General features: G+C 33.1%; 1 protein-coding gene and 1 long non-coding RNA gene across 2 annotated transcripts in view; one reads left to right on the top strand and one right to left on the bottom strand.

Moving 5' to 3' along the window:
* The first annotated feature begins 129 nt into the window (after nucleotides 1-129).
* The window catches only part of LOC106072245 (CNK3/IPCEF1 fusion protein-like), a 47,227-nt gene continuing 24,702 nt past the window's right edge, over nucleotides 130-22,654 (top strand). Inside the window, exons 1-9 of the mRNA XM_056032007.1 lie at nucleotides 130-259; nucleotides 3,092-3,255; nucleotides 9,237-9,457; nucleotides 9,962-10,091; nucleotides 10,188-10,304; nucleotides 10,457-10,516; nucleotides 10,967-11,035; nucleotides 11,193-11,326; nucleotides 11,809-11,943. Of these exons, the coding sequence (XP_055887982.1) occupies nucleotides 193-259; nucleotides 3,092-3,255; nucleotides 9,237-9,457; nucleotides 9,962-10,091; nucleotides 10,188-10,304; nucleotides 10,457-10,516; nucleotides 10,967-11,035; nucleotides 11,193-11,326; nucleotides 11,809-11,943 (1,097 nt within the window). The 5' untranslated portion in view covers nucleotides 130-192. The remainder of the gene's footprint in view (nucleotides 260-3,091; nucleotides 3,256-9,236; nucleotides 9,458-9,961; nucleotides 10,092-10,187; nucleotides 10,305-10,456; nucleotides 10,517-10,966; nucleotides 11,036-11,192; nucleotides 11,327-11,808; nucleotides 11,944-22,654) is intronic.
* On the bottom strand, nucleotides 15,757-22,648 carry LOC129926648 (uncharacterized). The gene is made up of 2 exons (XR_008778369.1): nucleotides 20,045-22,648; nucleotides 15,757-17,979 (listed from the first exon to the last, which is right to left on the bottom strand). It is a non-coding gene; the product is annotated as an uncharacterized LOC129926648 (long non-coding RNA).

Genomic DNA, 22,654 nt, shown 5'->3' with positions numbered 1-22,654 from the left:
TTTTAATATTATTATGATAATTATTTTTAATGTGAGAAAATAATTTTACACTGGTCAAAGTTTTCGATGGATCAAGAATCGAAAATATAAAAGGGAAACTACTCTTAAAAAATACATTTTCTTTAATTCATAGCCTATATAATTATTATATTTTTCCTCACATTTGTAACCTAAACAAAACAATATCTCAACATGGCGTACTTTGCATTAATACAGTTTGAAAATTGGGACGAACATGATGTAGCTAAATGGTTAAAAGGTAGCAACAGGTTTATGCTTCATCTAGATGTAGATATTTTTAGATGGGTAATTTGTTAAGATCTAGTCAATCTATTCTAGTCTAGATTCTAGATCTAGCTAAGCTAATAAGAAATTAAGGCCGGCCAAGGGCAAGTCTGCAAATCAATTAAGTCAAAAGAGAGTAGTCAGTGTCACTAAGTGTGACTAAGTCAGTAGAGTACTGTCACCTGTAGTCTGTAGAGTAGTACTGATGGCAGTATTTTTGAGTAGATGAAGTAGATCTATCATCTAACTATTACTAAACTAAGACCTAAATAAGGCGTCCTAAGACTTAGAGTTAGACTACTCACTACTAAGACTAAGTAAGAGTAGTAGATTTAAGACTAAGTTAAAAGTAAGACTAAGACTACTAAGTCTAAGTCGACTAAGACTAGTGACTAGAGTAAGAAGGTCTAAGACTAAGAGTAAAGAGCCTTCAAGAGGATCATTAAAAAATTAAATAATCATGATAAATGTGACATTTAAAAAGATAAACTTTATCATTTATGATAAATTAAAGCAGCTAAATAAGGCTAAACTAAAACTAAAAGCATTATACATAAATTTATAAATCTATAGTCATTTTCGTCTAACTAACACCCCCTATTTTCTGATATTAGCGAACACCCCACAATCTTTGTTTAGATCCAACTAAATGTTAAAATGAACCTTATTTTATAACTATGACAAAACTAGTCTATTATTTTTGTTTATACTTCTTTATAGTTCAGACACATTTAGTTTTGTATATGCTGAAAAACAAGGGTTTTACATGGGTTCAAAGAACACTGGTAGTGGTAGGATGATGGTAGGTCCAGGGTGAAGAGATATTTTTAGAAAATTTAGGTACCAGCTAAACATGACCTATCTCTAATTCTTTTAAATAGGCCCTAAAACACATAGGCTACATGTCATATAACCTTTTTGTAAATAGGGGGTGTTCACTAATATTCGTTTTTTTTTTTTACTATCAATGACAGTAACGAATGCTATTTTAATGAGCATTTTCACTAATATTCATTTTTTTAATATCAATGACATTAACGAACGCTATTTTAATGAACATTGAGCTATATAGGCTTATAAGGCTGTGCTAGATCTACATATATTTTTTTTTACACCATCTTATTACTATTTTGCCACATATCACTAAGGCTCACCAAATGTAAATATACAATCTAAAGTGATAGGCTACTAACACTAAAGCAAAAAAATATGCTAAAGCAATTAACAAACACAGTGATAGGCACAAACCCTATTCTCCCTCTCACTCATTCTGTCTCTCCTTGGTGCCCTAATTATTGACAAATCAATAAGTACTATACGCGTGGTATCATCAGCACAGTATCAGAAAAAAAAACGCAGAGGGAGGGACAATTATTGATTGATCAGGTGTAGTACCAAATTAGGTCACAGTCACTGAGCAGAGTGAGCTGGCTAGAGAAGTGGGGTCGCGCAGGTTTTATTATTTTTTTTTGGTCAACTAGACCTAGGTAGGCTACAGTAGACACTATAAGTAAAGCTTGTGTCTAATGGCCTGGTTGTGGTGTCAGTTATAAGCAGAGAAAGGACCAAGAGTGGGAAAAGTAACACTAATCTGTCAGTCTTGAGTTGGTTTAAAAAGAAATTGATATTTAAAAAAAAAGAAAATTGAAGATAATATTTTTAAATACAATAACATGAAGTATTCGTCAGTGTACAGGTAGTGTTCGTTAGTGTACAGAGCGGGGTATAGTGTTCGTTAATGTTAGCGCTGGACCTCATTGACCTGACCCTCTTCAACATCATATTTTATTGTAACTAGATGCGTAGCGTGATGAGTTTATAGATGTTTCCAGTTTTTTCCTAGGACTAACCATTACGCCACTATAAAAATTCAAACGTAAAAATTGCAGTGGCAGCGCTTAACTTGACCAGAAGATGAAAATTATCATAAATAATCTAATGATTAAATTGATTATTAATTATCAGTTAGTAATCTATTATGATTAAATTATGATCTACTCTAGATCTATATTATAAACTAGAATCTATATATAGATCTACACAGTGCTTTTTAAAAAAAAAAATAGGTGCCGGTACTCAGTGATGGGTTGCCTTACTTTTTAACTACTAATAAATTAATTAAAAAAAATTAAAATACAAGAAAAGTAATAATTTTTTCACCACATTGAAAAAGGGTGCCGGTACATTGTACCGGTGTGTACCATCACAAAAAAAAAGCACTAGATCTACATATTGACTATATAAGTATATATTGACTATATATTTAGAGTCTAGATCTATTAATAATTAAATTTAATAGATCTAGATCAGTTATTCTATATAATAACTTATGACTATGGAAGATCTAAATTTAAAAATAATGTAACCTTTGTAGTAATAGAAGCGTGGTCGAGAGGCTAAGTAGGCTTGGACTTGGCTTGGCTTTGTAACCAATGAAATGGGTTTGAGGTTTGACACCCGACTTGAACAGAGTTGTGTTTAATGAGTGCCTAAAGGGAGCACAGAAAAATCTTCTCCCAGATACACTGGTCCACAAATAAGATTAAAACCATAGCGCTCTGATAATCATGAAAGTTGTGTATATAAAAGCTTTAATTTAATAGATGCTCCTCTGCTATAAAAATATTTTCAGTTAACCATTAGTTTTAATGTTTGCAATTTCCCCTATTTTACAAATGGCCTATTCATTAGCATTTTTTTTGGGGGGGGGGGTGTAATATTTCATTATTAAAAAAGTAAGGCATACATATTTTTTTGATGTGCTAATCATGATGTGAGCTTTGATGTTACACTTTATTCTCTTCAGGCTTAGATGATGTTATACATGAATATATTCCACGATTTCTTCTTGGGAATGTTGATGGGCGTAAACTGTTAATGCTAACACATTCTGACCTCGACAAATTAGGTGTTATGAAACTAGGTCACCAGGAACTAGTGTTGGAAGCTGTTGAATTGCTGAGATCTTTGGTAACATGTTTCTTACACTTTTTTTAGAATAATTTTAAACTCTAGAAATGATAAGGATTATCATTACTTGTGTATATTTTAGGTCATATTTTGAGTTTGTTTGTCACTATAATTAATAGTTTACAGGCCTTTTCATTAACAGTCCCAAAATGTTTGTTTTTATTTTGTGCATATAATAGTCAGCCACCAGCTTGAGTAGTAAGTAACCAGTTTCATTGCACAGAGGATTCCATAGCCTGTTAAACTGAACTGTTTGTTTCTAAATATAATCCAGATCTTGTTGCAGATGCCTCTCAGGAAAACAGTATAAAAGGCATTGCTAGATGATAAAATAATGTCTCTTAATTTAATTGTTAGAATTTTGTTTAAGCATCTGTAATCATGTCAATTTTTCTTGATCATTATTCAAATATGGATCTTTAACTACAAAATATGACCCACTCCAAGCCTCGAAGTGTATACACATCTAGTGGGGCATGCTCAGCAGCTTTAGAAATGCTACCCTGTTGGAATAGTTTAATCTTTGCCTGCATTAATTTGAAACAGGGTTCGTACGCTGTCTGGAAAGTCTGGAAAAAGTCTGGAATTTTAAAAAATGAATTTCAGTCTGAAAAAAGTCTGGAAAATCAGTACTTTTCACTCCGACTGAACAAAAATGTCTGGAAAAAGTCTGGAATTAAAAAAAAAAAGAAAAAATATTTCTCGCAAAAAAAAAAAGTCTCGGTTTCGTTTTATAATGATAGCGGCTAGCCTAGAAATCCATATTTAAATGTAGTAATGCATCCGGCGGAAAGGCGCGTTCTGCGCATGACTAGATCTACTAAAACATCCGTTTATTTGAATCCGTATCATTGATGATTCCTGCATTGTCTTGTCAGTTCCGAATTCCAAAGGGTGACTCTAGACACGGCCTATTTTGTTTTTTTCTGTGACTTGTGTGAAAATGGGAAAATGTTATTTTTCGAATCAGTGGCTTGAAAAAATAGAATATAAACTATGGTTACAAAGTGATTCTAAAAATGTTCGCAATGCTGTCTGCCGTATTTGTAAAAAAACCTTTGATGTTTCTAATATGGGTGAACATGCTTTAAAAAGCCATGCAAAAGGTCTAAACCACAAACGAGAAGTTGATCGCATTCAGAAGGTTGAGGAAGGAAAGATACCTGTGATGGTTGACTATTTTACTACATTTAGGTGAGTATTTTTTAACAACTAGAGTTACTAGAGCTATATATTAGATCTATATATATATTTATTTACAATTGGATTAGAATCTATGTTAGTAGATGGTAGATCTATATCTAGATAGATTCTAGATCTATGTACTAATACTAATGTTACATATTGTAACATATAGATCTAGATTTAACCTAGTTTAAGTTGTGGATCTAGATCTATATTACTTATTAGACTTGGATTAATTAAAAGTCTAGGTCACGTCTAAATCTAACATTAAAATTTATTATAGATTTATTTTATTCTAGATCTAGACCTAGTCATTTCATCTAAGACATTCTAAGAACTCAAATAGATCTCTAGAAAAGCTATAGATCTATCCTAGATCTAGTAGATATATTAGATCTTCTGATCTAGAATGTAGTTTAGTAAACTTAAAAGAGTATTATTCTATGACTGTAGTCACATTGTGATTGTAGTGAGATTATGAAAAAAAAAGGGTAATGATTCTTATTATTTATTCATCTAAATTTTGGAACTTGAATAGATCTGGTAGTTTCTAAATTCAATAATATAACCAAGATGTGTATAAATTTACTTTTTAAAAATTTAGCTTGTATTTACTTTTTTTTTTTTTCCTCGTTTCAGAAAATCAACATCCTCGCATGCATCTACTGAACCATCTTCTTTAGCCAACTCACCCACAACTTCATCTTCTAAAAAACCACTCCTTGCTACTGGAGATAGTGTTTTGACTGCTGAAGTGCTTCACTGTTTGAACTTGGTGGAAAAGCACCATTCTTTTAACAGTAGCAACAGTAGTTCGGATCTGTACAAAAAAATGTTTCCTGACTCAGCTATTGCTTCTGGTTTTTCCTGCTCAGAAAGGAAGGCAGCATATATGTCAACGTTTGGCATATCCCCATACTTGGCTGAATTACAACGAAAGGCTGTCCTCTCTGAAAAAGATTATGTGCTTTTGTTTGATGAGACACTAAATGGCCCACTACAATCAAAGCAGCTAGATGTTCATGTGCGTTATTGGAATGGCAGTAGTATAACAACAAGATACCACATGTCATATTTTCTAGGCCATTCAAGGGCTGATGACCTCCTAGATAAATTAAGAGAATCTAGCAGATTCTTTAATAGAGGTGGACTGCTACAGCTTTCCATGGATGGTCCAAACGTCAACTGGAAAGTTTTTGACATCTTTCAGGCAGAGCTTATGCAAGAGTCTTCTGTAAAACTTTTGAATGTGGGATCTTGTGGACTCCACATTGTCCACAACTCATTTAAAGCAGGCCATTCTGCCACATCCTGGGATATTGGATCCTGGCTGTCAGCATTACACTGGTTGTTTAAAGCAAACATCCTAAACAAATACTTTGCATCAGCATTCTCAGCCCCAGGAGACAAAGACATATTACTGAATTTGAACCAAGTAGACAACATAGAAGATATAGTAGTACAAGAAAATGGAATTCAAAAACTATTAGCCAACACCAAACCAAATAAAGCTTCTGGACCTGATGGTATTCCAGCTAGATTACTCAAAGAACTAAGTAATGAGTTAGCCCCAGTGTTCAAAATACTCTTTCAGGCTTCACTTAACCAGGGCAGAGTACCAAAGGACTGGAAAGAAGCTAATGTCACCCCCCTATTTAAAAAAGGAGAAAAATCTGACCCAGGAAACTACAGACCAGTATCACTTACCAGCATCACATGTAAAATCCTAGAACACATAATATGTAGCAACATCATAAACCACTTAGACAAACAAAATGTCCTCACACCATACCAACATGGCTTTAGGAAATATAGATCATGTGAAACACAACTAATAGGACTAATTGATGATTTTTCAAAAGGTTTAGATAATAGTGAACAAATAGATGCTATCTTACTAGATTTTTCTAAGGCTTTTGACAAAGTTCACCACCATAGTTTGCTTAAAAAATTAAAATATTTCGGCATTAATGGTCCACTGCATCAGTGGATTAAGGACTTTCTGATAGGGAGAGAACAAACTGTAATAATAAATGGCTCTAAATCAACACCGATAACAGTAAACTCAGGTGTACCTCAAGGAACAGTCTTGGGTCCACTACTATTTTTAATTTACATAAATGATTTACCAAATTGCATTAGTTCAGGAACAAAAGTCAGATTATTTGCAGACGATTGCATAATATATAGAACAATAAAAACAACACAAGACACAGATATTTTACAAAGAGAATTAGATGAATTACAGAAATGGGAATCAAATTGGAGCATGTCTTTCCACCCAGAAAAATGTCAGTTGTTAAGAGTAACAAAAAAACTAAAACAAATTAATTCCACTTATCTTATTCATGGCAAACCAGTAACACAGACTAAAAACGCAAAATACCTAGGTGTTATAATAAATGAAAAACTGTCATGGAATCCACATATTGATGAAACTACAAAAAAATCAAACAAAGCATTAGGATTTATTAAAAGAAATTTCTATAAATCAAATAAGAACATAAAACTAAAATGTTATTTAACTTTGGTTAGGCCAATAATAGAATATGCATCCTCCGTCTGGGACCCCTCAACTCAAGAAAACATTAAGAAACTAGAACAGACACAAAATAGAGCAGTGCGATTCATAACAAACGAATATTCACATTTGACTAGAGTAACACCTTTAGTAAAATCACTAAATTTAGAAAGCCTTCAGGACAGAAGGCTCAAAAGTAAAGTAGCAATCATACATAAAACACTGAACCATAATCTTCAAATTCAAAAACAAAATTTAATAAAATACTCTGAAAGACACAAAGATAAAGGCACAGTCCTCGTCCCATATGCTAGGACAAATTTGTACAAATACTCCTTCTTCCCTAGTGCTATTAGAGCATGGAATGGGTTGCCTGAGCTAGCCAGGAAAACCAGTGACTTGGCAGAATTTAAGTCATTGGTTAATATGCATGACTAAATGCATGACGCGTAGGACGTAATCATCTTCTTTTTTGAAGTAACGTCTGTATTATATAAGATAAGAAGATAAGTCCAGCTAGACGGGAAGATTTTATTAATCTTACAGGGACAAGTACATTTGCTTTGAGATTTTGTGGACACAGATGGCTGGAAAATGTTCCTACTATTCAGAGAGCTCTACAAATATGGCCAGCAGTGAAAGTGTTCTTAAACAAAATAAAGGGTGATAAATCTAAAGAACCCACATGTAAGTCATACAAAAATCTTGTGGACTTTGCTGCTGATGCTCTGCTAGAAGCCAAGGCTCAAATTTTTTTGTCCATTGCACAAGAACTCCAGCCTTTTCTGACTAAATATCAGACGGATTCACCTATGATGCCATTCATTGCTGAAGATTTGTTCACCACAATTAAATCTTTGCTAAGAAGGATACTTCAGGCTGAAACACTGAGCAAATTAAAAAGTCCACGTGATCTTATTGCTCTTGATCTTAAAAGTAAGGACATCTTTTTGGCATATTCAAAAATTGAGATAGGAATTGCTTCGTCTAAGGTGTTGCAGAAGATTAAGGCAACAGATCTGCAAATAATGACTCTAAAAAATGAGTGCAGGCAATTTATTTCAAGTCTGGTGGCTAAATTACTAGACAAGTCACCAGTTATGATTCGTTTAGTACAGAAACTGTCCTGTCTGAATCCATCATTGATGGCATCATCTCCCCAACTAGCAGCTTCCCGATTTAGGGATTTGTTAATAATTCTGGGAGATTCAGGAAGGATTTCTTTAAATGAATGTGACCAGATTTACAACAAATTTGTCAAATGCCTGGAAGCTTTGGAAGAAAACAATGTGAAACCAAAGTTTGAATTGTTTCACCCAGCAACAGAGCGTTTGGATGATTTTTTATACAACAATTTTAAACCACTTGATACAGCTCTCTGGGATGTTTTGAGACCCTTACTTTTGTTATCTCATGGCCAGGCGACTGTTGAAAGAGGATTTTCTTATAACAAAGAAGTCATGATTGAAAATATGCATGAGGAAACTTTAATTGCACAGAGAAGAATATGTGACTTTTTAAAAGTAAATGGTGGTGTGTTAGATGTAGCCATTACCAAACCTTTACTGACAGCTGCTGCCTCTGGACGTCAGAACTATAATCAATATTTGGAAAAACAAAAGACTAAAAAAGCTGAGATGGCCAAAAGTTTGAAAAGAAAAAGACATGATGATGAGCTGTCAGACTTGAAATCAAAACGGAAAAAGCTCATGGAAGAAGAAAAATTTTTAAGGTCATCGGCTGACAAATATGCAGATGAGGCAGAAGCTAAACAAAATTTTAAGCTTTTGTCGAAATCTAATGACATGCGCCACGAGGCTAAAGTCAAGTCAGCTGAACTGGTTGTTCTAGAAAGAACAATACAGTCAAAGCTCCAGGAGCTTTTAGACTGTTGAGTTTTTCATCATCTGTATATATGTATTTATTAATCTCTTTATGTAAGTAAAGAAAATGTTTTTTATTTAATCATATATTATTTGTCTTTTTAAAAATTGGTACGATTTGATGAATTTTTTGAGTCTGGAAATTTTTTTTGAAAGTCTGGAAAAAGTCTGGAAAATGTCTGGAATTTAATTTTACTTAAGCTGTATGAACCATGTTGAAAGGTTCAGTGACATTTAAGCATTTATAGACTTCTGTATGATATATCAAGCACATCAAATTAACAATGCACATTGATTAAGCAATAATCTATAGTATAAAGATATGCAAAAAAAAAAAAAAGACTTATAAAAATAACACCAATAATTTTTTTATTTTTTTTACCTTATTATAGCGGTATCTGTTTGAGACCGAAAATCTTCAGCACCTTGCTCTTCAGTTGGGCTGTAAGGCTCACAGTCTTCACAATGAAATATTGGCTAAGAATGGAGAAAATGATCTCAACAAAGCAAATGTTTTGGCACCTCAAGAATGCCCTCGTCTTTCAATATTTGTTTTGTCTGGTGTCTGTGATATTATCTCCACTCTTAAAAACTTAACTTCTTGGCTTGACCGGTAAGTGGACCAACATTTGACATTCTTTCACCTACAAAAGAAGACACCTTATCTTACCTTTTGTAGTAGTTACATTGTCTTGACTTAATAGTTCAATGGGTGAGTGAGAATCTCTAAGGGGTTGGCATTTTCCAACCTCTCTTCTTGCTCTGTCCAGCATTCTGTTCTGCACTCTTCATGCCTTGTCAATCTCTCTTTGACACAATCTTGTGCCCAGCTATTGCTGGTAAGTCTCTTTAAATCTGAGACAAGGTTTTACTTACATGTAGACTAATAGTTTTCGCTTAAACAAACTCAGTCACTTGTGCATACATAGAAGCAAGGTACATACCATATATTACTCATGGTTGAGTTTTTAATTTCCTTAGCAACAAGTCATTTTGCTTAGTACTTGAATTTAAATTATTGTTTTTCTGTAATCTTAGTTATTTTAATGTATGCAGGTACCATTGTAGACATGATTTATATTTTTTGCTTGCTTAGATAAAGATTTTTTTTTTCCAGAGCTCCTTTTGAGACAATTCATGGGATCAGCCTACTTAGAAATTCTCTAGTAAAACTTGGACTAGAACTTGTTACTGTAGCCCAAAAGGAAACAAGAATCCCTGAAGTGGAGAATGCCATAGTTAAAATAGTAAGGGAATTTTAAAACAACAATAAATGTATAAACAAAGATTGTCAATAGGAATATTGCTTAAAGTGTTCTTACTAAATCATTATTATACTGCAGTGTCAAGGCATGACTGAGTATTGTGATGAACTAGTTTTAAACATGAAAGAATCATTAGTTGTCCAACCTGCATCACTAGAGATGGCTACCATTCGTAAGAAACCTGGCGATGAGCTTGTAAGTAATTTTAGGGTGTACATTATTTCAAACTCAATTTGTTTCTCTCCATTGGAAATTTTTTTAATAACATGACTTAAGCTAATTTGTAAAAAAAAATCACAAACAAATATTTTGCCTAAAATAATACTTTGCAATTATTTTGTTATAAGGGAATGAATATACAGTCATCATATTTTGGCTGTCATATAATCGGATTCATCAAGGAAACAGTGAGTACTAGCAGTGTTAGAAATGAGATGAAGATTGCAAAGTGAGATAAGCTAAATAAAATAAAATATATTGTGTATGAATGGGTAGCTTAAAAAAAGGCAACAGCCTGCAACACCATATGCATTTTGTTATTTTTTAAATGCTAGGGTATTTTTATACATTGCTCAGTTTTTGTGTTAATTTTTATTTGCAAATTTGTGCTGTTTTTTTTTTGTTACTATTAATTTGCTTCATACTGGGACTCGTTATTATTATTATTAATTTACAGCTAAAAATAAATACTGGCAAAACTACTTCAGTGAATAAAATAATAATAAATGCACTTCTTGTTCAATGATTCATTTTAGTTTTTTAAAAAATAGATATGTTCTTAATTATTTTTATTTTTACCCCCACCAAATTATTTTATAGTTGTAATTTTTTTTTTTCTTTCTTTATTTTTTTGTTAGTCTCCTGCACACTTGTGCAGTAAAATAGAGAAAGGGGATGAAGTTCTCCAAGTAAATAATCAAACAGTTGTAAGTATGGACATTTTTTTTCTTCTTAAAACTCAAATTTTGTTGGTAATGATGTAAGACTTCTTGAAAAGATGCTCGACAATGATTTTTGTTTTTTATTTAGACTTTCATATTATTAAAAGTTGAGTCTATACGCAATGTTGTATTTGGTTTGTAGTTAGGTTGGCAACTTACCAAACTTGTGGCTGCATTAAGGGAAAACCCTAAAGAGGTGACAATGTTACTGAAAAAACGACCACGGCACACAACTCCTTATGGAAATTATCCAAATAGGCGGCAAATGGGAAGCAGGTACTATTAAATGTTTTCGAATACTGTACTATATTTTGCCCTGTCATGTTTTTCCATTATATTTAAAGCATTCATTTATAATTTTTAAGGTTTATGTTCATTGGTAAACAACTTCCATATTAAATAATAAAATACATACTGGGTCATGGGTTTTTAATTAATGTACTAATTAATTTAAAACTTGAGTCCAAAAAGATATGTTCCAGTCTACATTTACATATAGGCCTACAATGTATTGGCTTTTGAGTTACTGAATAACCTCAACATTTATGTTAAAATTGTATGTCTATTAGGAGTGTTTACCTGGCTAGGTGTTTATTTATGCAACTTAAAATTTATGTCATTTAATAGTAACTTGGACTTAATAGCTGGATACAGTGGTTACACCTGTCATATAAAGTGTTTTAGAAACAAATTTAGATTTCATAAATATTGTTAAAATTTTGAATGAAGAAACTTATGTATATTTGTGTGTCTGTTAGGCATGTGCCATCAGTAGCTACTTTACCCAAGACAACAAAAAAAAGAAGATCCAAAGAAGGGGATAAGCCTCAGCGCCCAACGCTAGAAGAATATGTGTCCTCGTCTGTTCCTGGTGGAGATATTTATATCACAAAGTAAGTTGACCATCTTTTTACTCATCAGTTTCCTCTTCTACATCCAAACCTATAAATAGCTGTAAACCAACCTACTGTGGCTTCTTTGCCTTTGTGCACTTACACGTTCAGCTTACATGGATGATACATTGTGTTTGTGTTTCTAAACTTTTAGTCTGTTTGGATGATAGTTTATACTTACAATTTTACATTAACAATAAATATGAAACATTTATAAGGAATAGATTTTAAGGAACTGAAAAGGATACATAATTTTAACATAATTAGTCTTTTTCACCATTTTAAAAGCTTACAATTTTTTAGCATAGATTCAAAATACATTTTAAAACTTGTGTATTTGTATCTAAAAAAGCACACACTCACACATACTCACAGATTTATAAGACTTTTGCTTGTCTACTGTCATAACACTAAAATCCTCAAGTCATAAGAGAATTTTTGTTGTACATTGACTCCACTGCTTGCCTTACTTTACTTAATTTACAACGTTAAACAGTTTTACACAATTTTGAAGCCTGTCTTATATTAGGTTGAATTCAGTCAATAAGCATAGTTTAAATTGAATCATATTGTCTTGATTCAATGTCATCAGTCTATCAAATCATTTTGGGTGGATTGATAATAGACTGTTCACATTTTTACTTGTAATAAAAAGGTCTTCATACTCTTCAACTTTAATTCGCACGGTAAAGGGAGGGGGGCGGACAGGGTCTTAACATTGCTTGCGTTCAATTCATTTCTCTCAGTGTTTTCTTATTCTTGATATTATCATTGATCTGTAAACATTTACCTACAAAATCTTGGCTTGCTCTCTCAGTATTTATGTTTTGTAATTTGAAGGGTAATACAATCTAAAAAAAAAAATTACTTTTGTATTACACATCTTTCAAGACATGATTATAGCCTGCTCATGCACTATGGTCCAATCTCTTTTGTAGTCATGTGGGGGAGGTAGAAGGTTTCAGTGCTGGCTTATGACACAACTCAGCTTCAGACAGGCTTTGAACTTCATAGGCACTTCAACTGTTTATGTCACTCATCCACCCACCCCACCCATGAAAAAAAAAAAAAGAAAGTCTGTGCAATTGTTTAACTCTTTCTCTCCGTAATTATTTACCTCTTTCTCTACATAATTATTTACCACATTTTGGTGGAATCAAGCTGGTATAGTCAGTTAGGAGAGAAAGAGTTAAACTATTGTTTTGTTTTTTTTATTAGCTTTATTTGATCTGTTTAAATTTCTCTTGGTGTTATTGGCTAATACTACTGAAGGACATTGTGATAATTTCTTTTGTGTTATTAAGGTTTGTGAAATTTACTTTATAATTTCAAGAAAATCAATCCTTAGCAAAGGGGCATAATTACAATTCTGATTGTGTCATCATCATACATAACTTAATAAGTATAAAAGAAATTTATTGTAGTTAAGTAAAATAAAAAAAATTATTTTTTTTAAAACATAGCTTATATTGACTAAAATCATATTGATTATTTTAATCAATTGCATAATAAATTTTTTATAGATATCGATTAACAATAATAAATTTGTGTGATTGGAAATATTTTAATTAATTGTATTTCTGTAGCACAACTTTCATGTTTTTATCATGATCACTGCACAATGGTCTAATCACTATTTGTGGACTGGAAAAGGGGGAAGGGGGTTGAGTTTGAATTTGATTTCAAGGTCTCAAACCTCCATGGTGGAAGGCTGATGTGTTAGCTACTGAACTATTAAATTACTTATAAAAATAGAAAGATTTAGAGAATATTGTTGGTTTTAATTTTTTTGCGAATGACCTAATTCTCTACTTAATCCCGTGGACTACCAGGGGAGCATAGGGCTGCAAACATACCTCTCCACTGAACTTGGTTCTGAGCAGCTGTCTTCATCTGCTCCTTTGTCATTCCAGTATCCTCAACTTCACTTGATGACTGCCCACTTTCCTTGCAGATTCCATTCAAGTGCCTGACTTGCAAACTTGGTATCTGGTTTTTACAGGGTGTGTCCTATTTAACTCCACTTACACTTTTTGATATTTAGGCAATGCCTCAATGGGTTTTTGCATGGTTCTCTCATAAGTTGACAGTAGTTATATTTTCCAGCCTCCTAATACCCAATATTCGGCGTAGGCATCTTTAAACAAAGGTCTGGAGTTTTTCCACATTTTTTTTGTGACTCTCTGTGTCTCTGAACCATACAGAAAAACAGACTTAATGTTTGTGTTATAGATTTGTATTTTGTTTTGTGAAGACAGTGCTTTGGAGCACCAGATTGCTTGAAGAATGGAAAAGGCAAACCTAACTTTATTAATCCAATTTTGTATATCGTCATCAGCTCCACCATCTTAACTAATTCAGGTAGGTGAAGTAGTCCGTATGGAAGATGTTCTCCGCCTGTAGTATGATTGGGTTCTCTTATGATCCTCATAACTTCTGTTTTCTTTTTGTTGATTAGAAGTTCAGTCTTTTTCGCTAATTCCGATAGTCTGGTCTGTTTGGTCTGAGCATTTTGTTGTTTTTGGGAGAGGAGACAGATGTTGTCGTCAAAATCCAGGTCCTCTAGTTGTTGTGTTAGGGTCCATTGAATGTTGCTTTTGTTGTCTAAGACTTTTGTCTCTACACAAGGCTCATCTCCAGTAATTCTAGTACATTTTCTTTATAAAACAAAATTAGTTCATTACCACTAATTAATTAATTTTTGATTGATTCATCTGTTGTCATTTATACTCATTAATTGTGCAAAGTTTCAACTTGATCTGAGAATGGCAAGTGGAGAACTAATGTGTTGATTCATGAGTTGCTTTGGTTAATGTTCTATCACTGGAGTGTGTATTCCAAGATGGTTTGTGACTTGCTTTGGTTAATGTTCTATCACTGGAGTGTGTATTTCAAGGTGGTTTGTGACTTGCTTTGGTTAATGTTCTATCACTGGAGTGTGTATTCCAAGGTGGTTTGTGCTTTGCTTTGGGGATGCTTGCACCCAGATGATTCATGAGTTTCTTCATAGGATGCTCTATAGATAGATGCCATGTTCTGAATGTTACATCACCTCTAGTCACTGGCTCTTGATTTGCCTCTGGCTACTGCAGCCATAGGTGTGGTCTCTGTTGTTTGATTTTTGTCTTGCCTATGATGGCTGCAATGTCTCTGGCCTTTCATTTCTCTTGAATACTTGTCCACTCAAATATCAATTTTTGAAAATATTCTGAAGTTCAGAAAACAATGAGAAAAGAATGCACCATTTCTATAAGTTCACCAGCTTACTAAAAAAATCTTTAGAATTATGGAAATAAACAAGCAATAGAAAAAATAATACTTTTTCAAAACAAAGCTTATTTAAGGGAAAGAACTGCTAATTACTGCCATTTGTCTGAAAATTACACAAAGGTTTAGCTCCCTTTTAATTAATTAGTACAAAATGATTAATAATAGGTACATTTTCTGATTGATTTGTGTATTGGTATTGACTTTGAATAATTATGCAAAATTTCAACATGATCTGAGAATAGGAAGTGGGACAAAAAAGTGTCAAAATGTAATAAGGGGATTAAATCCATATGAACATCCTCATCTCTCATTAAGTAGCATTTATTCCATTTATTTCAATATAAAAAAAAATTAATCCCCATTAATCCATTAATTTTTTCTATTGATTCATGTCTTGTCAGGAATAATTTGTGCAAAGTTTTAACTTGAATTGAGAATGGGAAATGGGAGAAAAAACATGTTCAAACTTTTTACTAGACAGACAGTTAGACAGAAAGACAGACAGACTGAGTCAGTTGATATAAGCTTTGTATAAAAATATAATTTTTATTTTATCAGTCCATTTGTTCATGTTTGTTTCTGTGACAATCTGTAGACAACAGTTAATGAGCGTCAGTATAATGTCCACTTAGCTTGGCTTTCCCTATATAAATAATGAGAGCTGCGTAGAATTTCATGAGAGCTGGGTATACTTTCATGAGAACTTGGTGGAATTTATGTGCCCTAAAATCCTTGAGATAGCTGCTTGGCCAAAAGTACCTGATGTTTATAAACCTATTGTATAATATTCTTGATCCCTAGTCAAATGTTTTAAACATTCCAGAACTAAATAAAACATACAGGGGAAAGAATTTCACATAAATAATTTGAAAAAGAAAATGGAAAATAATATACTGTTTTTATTCTAACATGCCTATTTACATCCTGGTATACTGTTTTTTTTTTCTATTCTATATATATATTTTTTTAAATATATATTTTTTTTTTCTTGTTTGTTTCTGATGAGAGAAGGAAAATGTTCTCAGTGAATTCCTTGTTGAATTCCCTTCCTAAAACAAAGCATTGTTATTGATGTTTATATTTTTGACTAGCCAGATATGACCCGAGGCCTGCGGGCTTTAGTTTGGGTATTACTGATTACTGGATTGGATTTAGATCTATGTTAAACATGGAGAATGTTTGCCATGAAAATAAAAGTAGTTTGTGAAAATGGCTTTACCCGTTCGGTCAACATATTCATATCAAATACAAAAAAGGGTGAAAATGGGTTTACCCGATTTGTTAAAAAGTTTTGATCTTTAATAGAGAACAATTAGGTACTTTTTGCCTATTTTTAGGGCCCTCCAGTTGTGGGAGGGACATTAAACATACACTACCATTTCTTCCATGATCTAAGGAACATTTATGCCAAGTTTTGTCAAGATTGGTCAAGAGGTTTTGATTTTTATACACAAGTACATGCACAAAGACATGTGCCTTTATATTAATAATAATAAGGCTTGTCTTTGAGTCCGAAGATTAATGAGTAGTGCAGTATTTCCAGTGGCTATGCAGCCCCAGCTGTGACCTACATATTTTGCCATACAGGACAAGTATAACCATTGTCTGCCGCTGGTCGATTAAGATTTTCTTTTCTTTATATTATAGATTGGTATAATAGCATCTTCATATAAGTTTTCATCTTCCCCCTCCCCCCTCATCAGGTCGTGTGGCATGCTCTGTGGACTGTTGTCTCCATGGTCCTGGGTTCAAGCAATGCCTGCTGCAGGAGACTTGTGTTAGGAATAAATAATACTAGTCGACTGGCGTCGTAGCATGCACAGTTATTTTGCAGGGCCGGCCTTAGTGACGGCAGTGGCTCCGCACTTTCATGGGAATAGCGCTAATTCTAGGTGTATAAATTATTAAATTAAACCATTTTATAACTTATAACAGATTTCCCTCGACAACCTGTCGATTTACCAGGAACTCCTGGAAATCTTTTGAAATTGCAAAATATATGAAAAAGTCCTGGAAATATCCAGAAATTATTAAAATCTTTTGAAAACTCATACAAATCTCCTGAAATATATAAACAAAAATTGTCATTTTGGGGTGTCATTCAATATGGAAAAAGCCAATCCTACGCACGATAAAAAAAAACGGCATATGCATTACCCATAATTGTGGAATCTAGTGAAAGAAGCTTTTCGCGCCTCAAACTAATGAAGAATTACTTGAGGTCAACAGTTCTCATAGATAGATTGAAACATTTGGTAATTCTTGCTATTGAGCGTGATCTATGTAGGAAAGAGAATTTTTAGGATATGCTGTACGACTTCGCTACACGCAAAGCTCGCAAAGTAATTCTGTGTGCAGTAAAGAATGAATAAAATGCAAAGACGAATTTATTTTCTAATACAAACTCTTATTATCCATATCCCTACCCAAACTTGGCCCCCTCGAAATCCGTTTCGCATAGGGCTCCACAATGGTTAAGTCCGGCCCTGTTATTTAGTGGCGGGTGAATACAGAGTAGATTACTTGTTCTCTTTCCATGACTTCTCGGTCACAATGGTTAAGTCTGGCCCTGTTAAATAGTGACGGTTGAATACTACTTGTTCTCCCCCCCCCCCTCTCTTTGTTTTTCACTTCTTAAATTACGTAGGGTAACTCTAGTTCGTCTGACTTGCAAAAATAAAAGAGTGATCTTTCCATTACGTGGTGTCCAAACTCTTGAGCCATGAAGAGAATTATATATATATAGATTCAATTTTGAAGGAACATCTGAAAATATAAAACAAACAATAAATTCTTAGGTTATTTTTGGATAAGTCATAATTATTCCAAGGCTTAGCAACTAACATAAACATGAAGATTCACCATGTTGGTAAGTGTACATTGCAAGAACATTTTTAAACCTTACATGTTTAAACTTGCCAGACAGACTGAATGAGTTGATTTAAGTTTTGTTAAAAAATATTTTTTTTTATGTATCTGTCCATTTGTCCACTTAGCTTGGCTTTCCCTAAATAAATAATAAGAGCTGGGTGGAATTTCATGAGAGCTGGGTGGAATTTGTGTGCCCTAAAATCCTTGATGATTTTTAGGACTCCTCTGAATTCACCCAACTGTAATGGGTACCTGACTTTAATTGGGGAAAAGGCGGTCTTTGTGCGGGCCACATGACACTTTCATTAACTGTTGGCCATAGAAACAGATGACCTTTACATCATCTGCCCTTTAGATTGAAAGGCAAGGTTTAAACGGGATACTTAACTTATAAAAAAATTAATATTACTGTTCTTTAGTTAGGAAACAATTCTCTTCTCATGAATAAAAGTTTTCTTATCAACAAAGAAGTAAACAAAATAAAATTAAAGCTGAAGTTTTTTTTTTTTTTTTTTTTTTTTAACTTTAAACCAATGACAGTTTTTATTTAAAATTCTGAATTAATTCCTTTATCTTGTTCAAATCACTAAGAAATATTTTTTGTTTTTATTTATTGCTGCTGCAAAGAAACACTTCATCTCTGCCATCATAGTACAAATAGCCAGTTAGTATAAGAAAAAAATAATTTTGACACTTGGCTTCTTTACCTTTTTGCTTTATTGTGACAAGTCATAAATATATACAGCCATCAAACATCCACCAAAATGTCAGTCAGTAGCTCTTTTGCGGTTTATTACTATTGATTGACCCATACATATAACACTTGCTGATCAACTCACAAGTTTGACTGAGAAGTATCTAGTTCAGTGCTTAAGGTGTAAGCTTGTATATGTGCTGTGTACTTGCTGATTAGATATGACATGATTGCATAGGGCGATTTCATGGCTCACTGTTACAATCTAACTGAAGAGGAAGTGAATTGACAAGTAGATAGACATCCACTTGTTTACCTTTTCACTGCTATGCATGAGTAGTGAATCATTTGGATACACTTCATTGGACTATCAACTTTCTCTCTCTCAGATGTTTTAAACTGAGGTACCAAAAGCACATGTTTGTTAGATTTAAATTTACTAAGAGATTACTAAGAATTTACTAGGAGCTTATTAGCTATGCCTGACAGCTAAGTTTCAAGCGAATTTAGTTTATTTTGAATGACTATTTTTTTTTTTACATCCTTAAATATTTTTTCAAATTTGGATGTATTTAAAAAAAATAATTATATATTTTTTATTTGCCCTAAACAAAATTGTGCAGTTATATTGAAGACTGTACATAATATCTTATTTTATCCTGATGTGCTGATTAAAATAATATTTTTTATGTGGTCAACTAAGGCAGCTCACAGATCTTGGGAATAGTTGTAGATTTCTTTACACAAGCATTTGGGCTAAATTCCTTTCACCAATCATCTAGATGCTGTGTTCATCACATGGATTGGTGTGGGCATCTAGAAAATGTACTTCTTTTGTCATGGCATATCAAGTGGGATCAGCTTGCAGTGCCAGGTGAATGGAGGCACTACATCTTATGTTGACATAGTCATTCACTCTTACGTTTACATTGGATGTGCTTATGTATAAGTTAGCATTTTGTGTTCATAAAGTCATGTACATATAGGGCTTCATCAAATATGCCAATAATAATTATCAGATTCCCAAGTGTAGTGTTTATTACAGTCATTTATCACTATATCATTTATATAAAGCTTATGCTGGCTTGTGTGACTATGTTCAATCTCTAAATATATCCCTATATAACCATAAATATAAATATGATAATGATTAGTTTATCCATACCATGGTCCTTTTTTTTTTTTTGAACTATAAAAACAATGATAACATCAAGAATAGCTCTAAAAATTACTAAATATAGTATAGTAGTTAAAACATTCACTTACTTCTCTATAAGGGGGATGTAATACTGTTATTAATTGCTGTAGCTTTAGAAACTTGGGCTGATTTTTTAAAATGCCTATTACTGCAAGGTTGTGACAACACCTGTGTTTCTTTATTACATTGTCCACATCTAGCTAGTTACTGATGTAAGAATCTAAAGGACAGGTTCCTACATCCTCATGTGCCTCTAGCTACCTGTACTTCCAGTGTGTTACTGCCTACTCATAAATTAACCATGACATTAAAGGGAAAAAAAAATGTTTGAAAACAGCCAGCATCCATTCTGTAAGTCTTGTGGCCTACTTCTTTACACTGCTTGGCCTCAACTCTTATCACACTATTATACTTGAAAGCTAATATTAGGCGAATTTATAAGCCGTAGTTTAGAAAAGCTTTACTATTTTTTTTCTGTTTAGTTCCATTCTGTCTTGAACTTGTTTCACTTGTATCATCTTTGTTTTAATTTTTTCTTCCTTTTTTTTGAAATTAAGGTGAGACCATAGTTTACATTGTTCTTTTGATAGCTTTTTTTTTTTTAAAGTGCCCTGATAATAAATGTATTTAAAATACTTTTTAACAAGAAAGACTGACTTGATTTGTGTTTATATGTATGTTTGGTGATAGTGTGGTCTAGTATTTGTGGGCTGAAGGTTTTATTTGAAGCTTGAGTTCTGGTGGCTGAGTGGTATCTAAAGACTTAATGTGCTTGGTTTGTGTTTGGTGACTGTGTGCTAGAGATGAGAGAGAGGTTACAACCTGAATGTTTCTTATCTTGTAGGACTGGACTGAATGTTTCATATCTTGTTGAATGTGTCTCTATGCCGACTGGGCTGAATGTTTCTTATCTTGTTGGATGTGTCTCTATGCTGAATGGACTGAATGTTTCCTATCTTGTAGCATGTGTCTCTATGCTGAATGGACTGAATGTTTCTTATCTTGTAGCATGTGTCTCTATGCTGAATGGACTGAATGTTTCTTATCTTGTAGCATGTGTCTATATGCTGACTGGGCTGAATGTTTCTTATCTTGGTTGATGTGTCTCTATGCTTACTAGACTGAATGTTTCTTATCTTGTTGGATAAGTCTGTATGCTGACTGGTCTGAATGTTTCTTATCTTGTTGGATGTTCTATATGCTGACTGGGCTGAATGTTTCTTATCTTGTTGGATGTGTCTCTATGCTGAATGGGCTGAATGTTTCTTATCTTGTTGGATGTGTCTCTATGCTGAATGGACTGAATGTTTCTTATCTTGTTGAATGTGTCTCTATGCTGAATGGACTGAATGTTTCTTATCTTGTTGGATGTGTCTCTATGCTGAATGGACTGAATGTTTCTTATCTTGTTGGATGTGTCTCTATGCTGAATGGACTGAATGTTTCTTATCTTGTACCATGTGTCTCTATGCTGAATGGACTGAATGTTTCTTATCTTGTAGCATGTGTCTATATGCTGAATGGACTGAGTGTTTCTTATCTTGTTGGATGTTTCTCTATGCTGACTGCACTGAATGTTTCTTATCTTGTTAGATGTGTCTCTATGCTGAATGAACTGAATGTTTCTTATCTCGTTGGATGTGTCTCTATGCTGAATGGACTGAGTCTTTCTTATCATGCTGGATGTGTCTCTATGCTGAATGGACTGAATGTTTCTTGGTTCATAGGACTGCTTATAGAAATATTTACTTGGAGTTAGAGAATGTTCATAAGTCTATCAACATCTTATTTGTTGCTTGGTAATGACACAGACAAAACATCTTCATTAGTCACAAAAGGGTGAACTTTTATCTGCCTTATGATCATTTTGATGTCAGCAGAAACTTTGTTTATTTAAACTTTGTTTATCTTTTGCCCTGAAAAAAATAAAAAAAATAAACTAGCACTCATTTTAAAATCATTTGTTTACAATTAAATTTTAATTGTTCCAGCAAACTCCTTCCTGTTAAAATGTTCATTATGCAGGCTAGCAATTTCCACCCAGTATGTTTCCTTTCATCTCCTCTTTTTGACGATGGGTAGATATCGGAATACTAATTGTAAAATTGATGGATATTTTTATTATTCTTTGAAATGATGCAGTAGGGGTTGTCCATAAAAGTTTGTTGACACCAAAGTATCATAGAAATATGTTGAATGACTAGAGGCCAGAAGCATTAGAAAATATTCCAAAGCTCATTAGATTAAATGGTTATAAAACAATCTCACCAAATCCTTGTCATTGGCTCTAGGTGTACTGAGATGAATTTATCAATGAAAGTAATTAGTTTTGTTCTGTGCTTTTTAAATTCCTGTTTTGTTTATGGAAAAACAAAAGATCTATCATAGTAACTGAAGATGCATGCAATAATGCAAGACATAACTTGGTGAAAATTAGTTTTAAAACAAAATAATAATAATTAATGATAGCTTTTTTTTTAAAGGGGTTGTAGTCTCACATGTATATGACACAGTTTTTCTGTCTCTTGGAAGCCAAATTGTTGCCTTTATTCTGTTATTCTCACTTGGACAGATAACTACAACTTCTAAAATATGCACATATTGCACACATCTAAATAGTGTTCTTATTTATTGCTCATCACTATTCTTAAAGATTTTTTTATTTTCTATTTCTATTG

Source organism: Biomphalaria glabrata, chromosome 6 (genome assembly GCF_947242115.1).
Source record: "Biomphalaria glabrata chromosome 6, xgBioGlab47.1, whole genome shotgun sequence".
NCBI classification, from domain to species: domain Eukaryota; kingdom Metazoa; phylum Mollusca; class Gastropoda; family Planorbidae; genus Biomphalaria; species Biomphalaria glabrata.
Note: the sequence above shows the minus strand (reverse complement) of the source record. Positions and strands in the feature narration are given on the sequence as shown.